Source organism: Rhinolophus sinicus, linkage group LG11 (assembly GCF_036562045.2).
Source record: "Rhinolophus sinicus isolate RSC01 linkage group LG11, ASM3656204v1, whole genome shotgun sequence".
Classification (NCBI taxonomy): domain Eukaryota; kingdom Metazoa; phylum Chordata; class Mammalia; order Chiroptera; family Rhinolophidae; genus Rhinolophus; species Rhinolophus sinicus.
In genome coordinates, this window is record NC_133760.1 from 32,040,284 (window position 1) to 32,051,177 (window position 10,894).

The 10,894-nt window shown below is 45.1% G+C and overlaps 3 protein-coding genes across 5 annotated transcripts in view; 2 read left to right on the forward strand and 1 right to left on the reverse strand.

Annotated features, from left to right (window-relative positions):
- UTP4 (UTP4 small subunit processome component) overlaps positions 1-335 on the reverse strand; it is a 30,239-nt gene extending 29,904 nt beyond the window's left edge. Inside the window, exon 1 of one of the 3 annotated variants that reach the window (XM_019756799.2) lies at positions 155-335. In XM_019756799.2, the coding sequence (XP_019612358.2) occupies positions 155-335 (181 nt within the window). Of the gene's footprint in view, positions 1-22 lie in introns of all 3 variants that reach the window. The other 2 variants (XM_019756779.2, XM_019756789.2) reach the window with 2 other exon arrangements.
- On the forward strand, positions 264-10,747 carry CHTF8 (chromosome transmission fidelity factor 8). The gene is made up of 4 exons (XM_019756766.2): positions 264-340; positions 7,265-7,322; positions 7,582-7,699; positions 8,084-10,747. Exons 2-4 carry the CDS (start codon positions 7,300-7,302, stop codon positions 8,306-8,308), a joined length of 366 nt encoding a protein of 121 aa, XP_019612325.1. The 5' UTR covers positions 264-340; positions 7,265-7,299; the 3' UTR covers positions 8,309-10,747.
- Positions 8,305-10,747, forward strand: DERPC (DERPC proline and glycine rich nuclear protein). Its single transcript, XM_074314673.1, has one exon. It carries the CDS (start codon positions 8,305-8,307, stop codon positions 9,925-9,927), a length of 1,623 nt encoding a protein of 540 aa, XP_074170774.1. The 3' UTR covers positions 9,928-10,747.
- Positions 10,748-10,894: the final 147 nt, after the last annotated feature.

Below are 10,894 nucleotides of genomic sequence, written 5' to 3' on the forward strand. Positions count from 1 at the left end.
CTCCCCTTCCCTGTCAGGGTACCTCTTAGTAGCCCCTTCCCGGCCTGGACACAGGGAACTGGCGAGCTCCATCGGGCGTCGACCCAGAGCAGGCCGCACCCCCCTCAAAATTCCCTCTCCCGCAGCCACTCTTCACACCCCTTCCCCAACTTACCCGCGGATCGGCGCGGGCCTCTCTCCGCCCCGGACCCACGTGCGCGCGCGCTCTGCCCCGGAAGTGCTCGCGGCGCAAGGCCGGAAGTGCGCAGGCAGTGCTCGCGGCAGCGGCGGCGACGGCGGCGGGAGGTTCGGTTGTCGCCCGTTGGCCGCGCGGCCCCGCGCTCGGCGGCCGCCATTGCAGGTCAGGCCGCGGGCGGGGGGTGCGGGAGGCCGCGGGAAGCGAGGGCCAAGCCGGGGATGGGGGCGAGGGTACGAGGGAGCGGGAAGCCAGGGAGCTGGGGCCGGGCGGGGCGCGCGGCTCGGGGAGAAGAATGGCGAGCGGAGGGGCGGGGAGCGGCGGGCGGGGGAGGGGAGGCCAGGAAGGAGGAGGGGAGCAGGGAGCGCCGGGCATAGGTGGGGGCGAACCAGGGGGGGCCCCCAGGGGTAGGAAGGTCGGGAATTGTGGGGGAAGGGAGCGGTGTGGAGACGGAAGGTGGAGGGAAGGAAGGGAGCGGGCGGAGCGAAGCTGGGCGGAAAGGATGGCCGAGCGCGGGCAGAGGACGGAGAAGGGGGCGGCGCGGGCCGGATCCTCGAGGTATGTGTGGAAAGGGGCTCTTCCCCCAGTGGGGAGGGATCCCAGCATGCGAGGCTTGCGGGAGCGGGGTAGAACTGGAACCCAAGAAGTAGCGGGAATACCAGAAAGAGGATTCCGGAGGGGCGGTTAGGATTGAGAGGTTTGTTCGAGGGAACATTTTAAATGGGGGGAGGCTGCTGGGAGAAGTAATTTTGGAGGGTGGTTGGAAGGAAGAGACAGTCTGGAGAGTGATCTCGGTTCTTTTGTGGGCGGAGTGAGAGAAGAGCGAAGAGTGGGGTGGGGTCCTAAAGGAACGAAGTACTTCAGAATATAAAGGGGATTAGGGAATGATTTGGAGAATGAGGGTGGTAGAGGGAAACGTTTAAAGAGTAATCTTTCGGAGGAGGGTGAACGGAAGATCACTCTAGTTGGGGGTGTGGAGTAAGATAGTGTAAAGAATAATTTCCCTAGGAGGTAGGAGAATGGGTGAAACAGCATAGTAAGAGGGTCCTAGCGAGAGTCGGGGGGTAATTTTGGAGGGGGTTGGGGAAGAGGATTGTGGGCGGGACCAGAAATAGGAAGTGTTTGTAGCTCAAACTGAAGGGATGGGAGGGAGCTCGGGAGAGGGTGGAGAAGATGGGGGCTGGTGGGAGGAGAATGCAGGATAGAGGGAGACCTTAAGGTGGGCTAGAAAGGAAGGGGCTTTGGGGAAAATCAGGGTGCCATACCCGTGAGAGGAAAAACTGTTGAGATGGGGCTGCAGAGTAGGAGAAGATGGAGAAAACTGGAGTAACTCAGATCGACTGAAGCCATCTTTTCCACCCATTGTCTACAAATACCAGTAATTGATTCCCTCCATCGTGGGAATCCTAAAACGTGATGGGAAAGTACCACGTGTATGCATAGTATCCACACACGTTTATGAACACACTCTTCGCTAATTAAAAGTTTGGAAGCATTCAGTTCCACCTACCCTCCATAGCCCCTTTTTGGAGGGAAGCAAGATCCTCATTTAGAAACAGGATTTTAGCATTTGATATAAGGCTGTTGAGACAAGATCCCCTTTGCAACTTAGACCATCCCTTTCAGTCAAAACCACAGTAACACTGCTAATAAAAATAATCAGTATTCATTTGTATGTAAACTTTCCTGAATTGTTCATTTGGTGGAAAGGCATACAGAGAAATAGTCATGTTTAGAGGAAAAACCTTCCAGAACTTAATTCCTGAAGCAGTTTGGTGAACCCTGACTGCCATGTTTGAATTGTTCTATTATATAAATCTGATTTTATTCTGATGACCGCTGCTTCTATAGAATGTTGTACTCCACTATAAACATTAAAATAATTATACAGTGTAGTATTAAGACATTCTATTGGACATAATCCAAAGAAAAAGCCATGTTTCTCCAGGTAATCAGTAGCATGATCGTAAAGGCGTACCATGTGTTAGGCACTGTGCTGAGGATTTTATATTTATAACTTCATTTAATTCTCACAAAAGCTCTTTGAAATAGGTTCTTTTTTTATGCCTGATTTATTGGTGAGGACTGAAACTTGAGGTTAAACTATCCCCCTCACACATAGGATAAGTGGCATAATCACAGAATCCAGATCTGACAACTTAAGTTCTCCCTGTATCCCTAAACACACAGAATAGTCCCTGGGACCAAATCAGAGCTCAATAAATGTTGATTGTTGGCCTAGCAAGTTGCAGACGTATTTTGTGTCCTGTATTTAATAATTTTTTTTTAAGAATTGTAAAGTTAAAGCCTTTATTCTCTTAAAAAAAGCTTAAAATACAAGAATTGAAAGGTTCTAATGAAAATAATTTATAAAACATTTAGCTCTAGTAAAATTTAATTTGTAGCTATGTTAAACCATTGAATCAAAGCCCCTTTTTCAGTAAAAGCTGTACTATTTAATTGGATACATATCACTTCTGTCACATTTTATTTTGGGGCCAGTTACCATTATGAAGATCATAGCTCACACTGTTCTGTATAAGACATAAGACGTTAGTCATTTTTTAACAGTTTAACATTTAACAATTCAGAAACCAAAGGATAAGATAATTTTGATTAAAATGAAACAGTGACAAATGTCCTCTAAAGTAAATTGGATATGATAATAAACAGATTATTGTTGGGTTTTAACTGACTGCCCCATAGATGTAATAGCTACTTTGGTGGCAAGTTATGAGATCTTCCACATAGGTTACTTGCCATGTAGGTTCCTTAGTAAAGCAATCAGAAGTTCTCATACAGACATACTGTATACCTACTTTGGCCCTTAAACCATTGTCTAGAGTAGTAATCTCAAGGAGCAAGAAGAATAATAGGATTCAGATTATAGGATATTTTAAGGTGCTACAGTAGAATTTTCAAATTTTACTGTAGATGTACTGTTGGGGAGAGCGGTCTGTGAGAGGACTGCAAGAGAAGCCATATTGTGGAGGGGTTAGGGTTCACATTCCAGCTCTACAATATTAGGTTTGTGACTAATTTAGCTTCTCTTAAACCTGTTTTCCTCATCTGTAAAATGGGAGTGATAAGACAGTGCCTATGTCATAGGATTGTTTTCATTTCAGAAATGAAAGTTTGTGAGAAATTAAGCTTTTTGTATAGTCAAAATGCTCTGCCTGGAGTTTTTTCTTAGAAAATGTGGCATTTTGATTTTTCATATTTTTAATAATTTAAATAGTAACTAACTCCAAAGTAGAGATAACCAAATAATAAGGATGTATCCCAGATTGTTCTGATTTCAAGTCAATCCTTTTGGGTTTTGATTAGGGTTCCCGTTATGGATCTGGATTGGTTCTGAGACTGCCGGTTCCTTTGCTGCTCTGGTTTGTTCAGGGGTCTTAGTCATCTGGAGCATTTTCCTGAGAAGGAGCAACAGTGTCTTAACTTTACCCAGGACTTCCAGACTAGCTCCAGGCCTTAAGACTGGGATGATCTGGGGCAAGCTTAGATAAGGAACATTTCTAGAAATTTTGAAGCTCCCAAAAAGCTTGCTTTTTTTTTTTTTTTTTTTTTTAAGTAGGGAAATAATTAGGATTTAAATGTACAAAAAAAATTCCTTTACAGAGCGAAAGGCACCTAAGTTAGGAATATATTACTAAAACTTATGTATTGTTTATTTACCTTTACTGAAGGTCCAGAAAAACCAAGTAGAAGTTTCCCCCTTTTATGAGTGGGGTTGATAAAAATAATTCATTGCAGGGCAAAGAGGTTTGGGTTTTTTCCCATACCTTCCTATTTCTCCCAAGTCCAGAGTCTAGTCATGGATTTAATGAGTTTATTCTTTTGAAAAGTGACACTACAGAAATTTCTTCCTGGTACTACAGTTACATTGTCAACTTGGAATTATTCTTAACCAAAGACAAGTTAGTCTTAGCCAAATCTGGGATTAAACTCAGGGCTCTTTAAAGAAATAGGTGCTGGGTGAGCTCTTCCATTAACTCCTTTTAGTTTTATGGTTTGATATATTCACCAAACTGTGCCTTCAAATGTTGCTCTTGATAAAACTGCAATTTTTTCTACAGAAGCAGTATTGTAGAACAAACACTTAGAAATTGCTCTAGTTCTCTGTTGTCTTTAAGTGTTGATGGAATGAGTTGAGACTGAAGACTTAGAAATCTGTTTGTTATACAAAAAATATTCATTGTAATGTTATCGTATTCATTATTACTAATAGATTTGATTTGTATTATACTTCACTTTTTTGTTTTCCTATTAACTGGCTACTCTCAAGGGGATGAGGACAGACTAGGCTGCATGTTCTCATATCCTTTTTAGTCAACTCCACACTAAGTGAAATACATATTCCCAGTCCCATCCACCAGGTGTGTCCTCAGTAAAGTAACCAGGTATACCTACCTACTTTAGCCAATAACAAATTTTTAAATTTGATAAAGAGGTGCTTAGACCCTCATATGCATAAGTGTAGCCAGGTCAGTTTATGGCTTCCTATGAACTAGTCTTACAAGCTGGGTATGAATTCATTTGTATTCACATCTGTAGCATCCCAGTAGGTTTAGCACAAGTTTTTTACCAGCCTCATTGGGTTTAGCAGCAGAATGGTGAGCTGTAGGCCACAGAATTCTTATCTTCAGGAGCATTATTAGTAGATGTCTGCCAGTATCAGTAAATGTACTCAGGCAGGGCCTCCTACATACGTGTGCTCATTGAAGTACCAGTATTAGTATGTGGGTACAGCTACTCTGACCCAGCTGCCAGGCACCTATTTTCCTTGGCCCACTTAGGCCACTGTTCTGAATTCCTGTTCTAACAGGAGACTTTACAGGAAGTGAGGAATGCGCTGAAAATATTTCTGCATCCCCTTTTCCTAAACAGTCCACACATGCCTGCCTCAGACGTGGTCAGAGGCCTTAGAGATTGACCTTCCCTGCCATGATTTACCTAGAACATGTGTACGAGCTGTTTAAACATTGCTTCTCTGAAACCTCCTATATTTCACTATAGTTTATACACATCACGGAGACTGTGCTGCGTCATCAGCCATTAATAGCTTATGTACAAGAACCCCCCCTCTTAATCTATATACATTTATTAACCTTTAGAAACAATGACTTCATTTTCTAGTTATTGAGCCTTTTTTGATTCATGACTAAAATACACCTACAGTTCTCTAAATTATAGTCAAAATTACACTGTGGAAATACAGATTTATTCAGTTTATCCTCTAAAATAATAGGTATTCATCTGAATAGAACTTAAGGAATTTAAGGCATTTTTTTTGCATATATTATGTCTTCACAATAGTTTAATGAGTCAGATAACCGAGGTGTTAGCCCCATAGTCATTAAGTGACTTAGGTATGATGACAGTTACAGTAATGAGTTCCATACTTACAGGCTGGAACCTGAATTTGGCCTTCTGATTTTAAATTGTTATCCTTTCTCCTTCAAGAAACCTTAGAAGAATTTTTAAAATGCTTTTGGTGTTTCTTTCGATGGTCATGGTAGGGCCTCCTTATCTGTCAGATGACCTTTGCCCTCCTGAACTAGTATGTATTACCTGTTCTCAAGTGTTGCCACAACTGGTGCTGCTTCCAGTGCTGCTTCCAAAGGTCTGGCTTATTCGAGGATGCCCTCTTGATTCCCTGTTGCCCTTCTTACCAGCTCTTGCATGTATGCAGTGCCTGCCTGATGCCTTTTCATTCTCACTGGCACTTGGATTTCTCCTTTGGGAGGATAGAATTGGGTAGTCCTTTGAGTGTAGATAAAGTCAGATGGCCTAGGTTCTTAGGCTGGCTCTGCCACATACTACTAGTTGTATGTTCCACATACAAGCAAGTGTATCTCAGTAGCTTTATCTGCAAAATAGGGATAAGTACTTGTCTCAGAGTTGTCACAGCAATTGAAATACCACCTATATATATGAACAGCATCTGATTCATAGTAGAAATTCAATAAATATTAGCTGCCATTTATATTAGGTTGGTGCAAAAGTAATTGCGGTGTAAAAGGTTAAAAATTGCAAAAACCGCAATTACTTTTGCAGCAACCTAACATTTAAAGTCCAGTGAATTGACCAACCTCATGTTCCCAAAGAGTGTTTAGTGCTCAAGAATAGAGATTCTGCCGTCCAGTAAGGCTGTTCGCATATACTTTTCCCTGGAGATCCAAAATGAAGATTAACATGTTGATCAGTAAAGAAACCTGTTTAACTTTTTAATCGGGTATTTGCTAAGCTTGAGCATAATTACAATATGTTAACTTGCTGTACAGTTGGTAAATATTGGACTAATAACATTCCACTAAGCTCCATCTATTCACTGGAAAGACATACAGAAGCTCTACTTTAGAATCCCCTATCCCCTCAACCCTCATGAATGTATCCTTCCCAGAAAGACAAGTCAAGGCAGTTTCAGACAAAAATGTCCCATTTTAACCTATTCTTGTAGAGTACCACAAACTTGCCACCAGGTGGTGCTGTTGTATAAAATGAAAGTTGATTCATGTGTTAGGGTATTTAAGTGAAAGATGGTTAAAGCATTTGATGAGATTCATCTTGGAAAACAGCCTCCTAGTCACTAAAGTCTGAAGGACTTCTCAGTTTTCTTGGCTTTTAGTTAAAGAAGGTCCTTTGAACCTTGAAATGTCAGATAACCAAAATGGTAGACATGAAATTTATATCACCAAAGAAAAATAAAATCTAAAAATTCCTTAGCTTTTTTTTAGAAAGACGTAGAATGGGAAATAGAATAATATCCTTGAAAAAGGCAAGTTAGCATAGTGGTCAAGAGCCTGGGCTGTGCAGTGTATGTCTTGGGTTCAAATCCTGGTTCTTTAACTAGTAGCTATGTGACCTTGAACGCAGTTGTGATACCTATTAACTGTTCACACTGTAGTTGATCCTTGATGATCTTAAGCAATTTTATATGTACATCAGTTTTTTAAAGTTTATAGAGTTTGTTTAGAGGAGTGAAACAAAATGCATCTAAAGCACCTAGAAAAGTACATAGCACACAGTAAGTGGTAAACATTAGCTAGCATTACTATCCTAAATCTTTTTTTTCCTCTACAGCTTATTTTCAGTTGCTTTTTAAAGACGGAAGGCTCATGGTGCAAATTGTTGTTTCCAGGTGAGTACATTTTGAGACTTTTTATTTAGCTTGAATGATTAGGGCTACGTAGGTTTGATATTTTCTTGGAAGGAATAGGGTCCTCAGGTGCATCTTGCACAAATCTTTGCATTTCAATCTCTAATTCAGTGCGTAGCACTGCCCAGTTTCCCAAGAATTGGTGCTCAACAGAGTTCCTTTGGGCCTTGAATGGTGGTGTAGGATACTATTCATCCTTCACCCCTCAAAAATATTGTAACCGCCAGCCCTTTGCTTGCAGTGCTGGGGCTGGAGGCCTGGCAGAATGGGTGCTGATGGAACTACAGGGGGAGATCGAGGCTCGCTACAGCACTGGATTAGCTGGAAACCTCCTGGGAGACCTACATTACACCACTGAGGTGAGGGGGCTTTTTTTTCCCTGCCTAATGCCTCAGGAAGCAAGCTACACCAAGGTGGTGCTCCCAGGATCCAGAGTGAGGACTGCCCTCAGGTTTGTTATCAAGGTCTAGCTAATCTGCTAAGCTGTTTGTTCTCCCCCCACCTCTGTAGTAGCAGGGGAGTTGAGCTTTGGGGAATCGCAAAAGGTCACAGTTCTAAAAGTGAAAATTCTCTTACCTGGGCAAAAGACACAAGGGTGGGTTGTCCTCCGTGGATGCTCAGCAATGTTAGCCTCAGAGCAGGGAGTATAGGTGCCAGCATGCCTGCCACGAGCATCGCTAGGGAGTACCTGAGTGTGTGACCTTGCCCTGAACCTCAGGCGTCTTATTCTTGTTCTGCCAAAGGGAATCCCTGTGCTGATCGTGGGGCATCACATCCTGTATGGGAAAATCATCCACCTGGAGAAACCTTTTGCAGTCCTTGTCAAACACACTCCTGGGGAGCAGGACTGTGATGAGCCAGGCTGCAACACTGGCACCCGGTACTTGGTGACAGCACTCATCAAAAACAAGATCCTTTTCAAAACTCGTCCCAAGCCCATTATCACCAACGTCCCCAAGAAAGTATGAAAGAACCCCGGATTTTCCCTAGAGAGCGGCCAACTCCTTGGACTCGTGCTCCACTGCCACCTCGAGGACGGTTCGACAGTTCCCTGGGACCACAGGGGGGTCCTGTTCTAAACACAGGCCACCCACTGAGCATGAACTCGGATTCCTTCCTTATGGCAACCGGTTCTCTTGGTGGAAATCTGGCCCCGTTTCCAAGGAACCCATCTCCTTTTCCAACTTCATCAGGCTCATTGGCTTCAAGTCCAGCACCTTTCCCTGCTGGTGCTCGTGATCCAAGCATGGCTTCTTTTCCAAGGGGGATGAATCCCACTGGCACAGGTGCAGTTTCTTTTCCAAGGCCAGGTGGCCTCTTAGGCCCAGGGCCAGGGCCAGCTCTAAACCCTAGAGCAGGAGCTCTTTCAGGTCCAGGGCCTCTGTCTAACCCAAGAATAGGGGGTCTCCCAGGGCCAGGTCCTATGTCTAACTCAAGGGCAGGTGGTCTCCTGGGAACAGGTCCTGACTCCAGAGGTGGTGGCCCCTTAGGTCCTGGATCAGGAGCCAACCTGAGAGCAGGTATCTTGTTGCCTTCTGGGAATGGTCCTCCCAGTACTAGACCCGTTGGCCTGGGCCCTGGACCAAGTCCCAATCTGAGATCAGGCTTCATAGGTACAAACCCTGCCCCAAGGTCAGGTATGTTTCCAGGCCCCAGCCTTGGGCCTAACCCAAGAGCAGGTGGCCTGGGCTCAGGCCTTGGGCCCAACCCAAGGGCAGGTGGCCTGGGCCCAGGCCCTAATCTGGACACCAGAGCAGGTGGCCTCTTGGGCACAGGATCTGGTCTTAACTTAAGAATGGCTGGACCTCAAGGCCTAGATCTTGCCCCCATTCTAAGAGCAGCAGGTCTTTTAGGAGCAAATTCAGCTTCTTTCTCACAGGCTTCTGGAAACATGGGCACAAACCCATCTTCCATGGCAAGAATACCTGGCCCCATAGGCCCAAACTCGGGTCCTGGTTCTCGGGCAATGAGCCTTCCTGGGTCAAGTCCATCTTCCATGTCAAGGGCTCCTGGCCCCATAGGCCCTAATTCAGCTCATTTTCCAAGGCCAGCTGGCCCAATGGGGGTAAATACTAATCCCTTTCCAAGGGGGACAGGTTCAGGCGGACTGAACCCAGCTGCCTTCTCTCAGTCTTCTGGTACATTGGCTTCAAACCCAGCTACTTTCCAGAGGTCTGTGGGCCTCCAGGGCTCAAATTCAGCAATTTTCCCAAGAGCCTCTGGACAGCTAGGATCCAACCCAGCTAACTTCCCAAGGGCCACTAGCTTACAGGGTCCAAATCCAGCTACCTTCCCAAGGTCTACTGGCCCATTAGGCCCTGGTCAGGTAACTTTCCCCAGGTCAGCTCCTGGACCCCTTGGCTCTTCCCCAGCAGGCCCTGTGGGTATCAACCCAGCTCCTTTTGCAAGGCCAACTGGGACTCTGGGTCTAAACCCAGCTTCCTTACCAAGGATGAATGGCCCTGTAGGCAAGACTTTGGTCCCATTTCCTAGAATGGGGAGCCTTCCTGGCACAAACCCAGCTGCTTTCCCCAGACCAGGGGGTCCAATGGCTGCAATGTACCCAAATGGAATGTTACCCCCTTAAACAGCATTTTCTCTCCAGGACCACTTTGGTTTCCAGGCATCGTGGTTCTGAGCAGAGGCTGTGTTTTAGGTAAAAGGGTAGATATGGAGCTACAGTCTGAAGTACATAGCTGGGGCTCAAGTTCAAATGAGCCATCTTTTTCCTCTGCTTCTTTCTTGATTGAAGGTAAAATGTTTTTTTGTGGGACATGGACTACGGCAGGTAGGAATGGTCCTGCCCTTGAGAGAAAGGATCTCCAGCCTTCTAGAAGCCACCTGGGCTTGCCCCACAGCTTTCTGCCCCTTGTTTCATACTAGTTTCTTGAATTGTTCTTGTGGACTTTTCCTCAGGGATACATTGGCTTGCAGGTCCCAATTCATATGTAGTCCCCTGCTCACCACTGGAGAATCAGCTCACTGCTCTCTAGAAATGTTGCATTGGTGAACGGACCATGCTTCAGCAACTGGGACCTGGGCAGCTTGGAGCTGGTCATCATCTACTGCCGTACCGTTCCCTAGGGGCTTGAACACAGAACAGGGAGGTGGGCAACCACTTCAGAGACCCACCAAATACAATTTCTGCTTGACTGGTCCTGCAGCTTCCATTTCCGGGACTTAAGACCAGAATCAAGGCTCTACAGCTCATCCAACTCCCTCTCCACTGACTCCTAATCAAAGAACCTCAAAATTTAAACTGATGTGGATGGGAATTAGGGTGGGGGTGGGGGGAGTGAAGGGGAGAAATCACTGTGCTTTGTTCAGCCTGACGTGAAAGGATGGTTGGTGTTTTTCCTGCATTGTATCTTTTCTTACTGTTTCTTTAATAAATGGGATGAGAGGGCTGCTGATGTCACTCCATTTTGTTACCTGTTCCACAGAGAAGGAAGTTTACCCACTGCTTTTCATTGTTTCAGCTTGGCCACAATCCTACGTTATCTGCCAGATAAAAATGCTTTCACTCAAGGAGGAAGCAAGCTTTGATTTTTTAG

Excerpts from the sequence above, each read along its gene's own strand:
- CHTF8 (XM_019756766.2), top strand. The coding sequence starts at position 7,300 with ATGGTGCAAATTGTTGTTTCCAG. Across the intron at positions 7,323-7,581 it reads GTGCAAATTGTTGTTTCCAG|TGCTGGGGCTGGAGGCCTGG; the intron begins GTGAGTACATTT and ends CTTTGCTTGCAG. Across the intron at positions 7,700-8,083 it reads ACCTACATTACACCACTGAG|GGAATCCCTGTGCTGATCGT; the intron begins GTGAGGGGGCTT and ends GTTCTGCCAAAG.
- DERPC (XM_074314673.1), top strand. The coding sequence starts at position 8,305 with ATGAAAGAACCCCGGATTTTCCCTAGAGAGCGGCCAACTCCTTGGACT.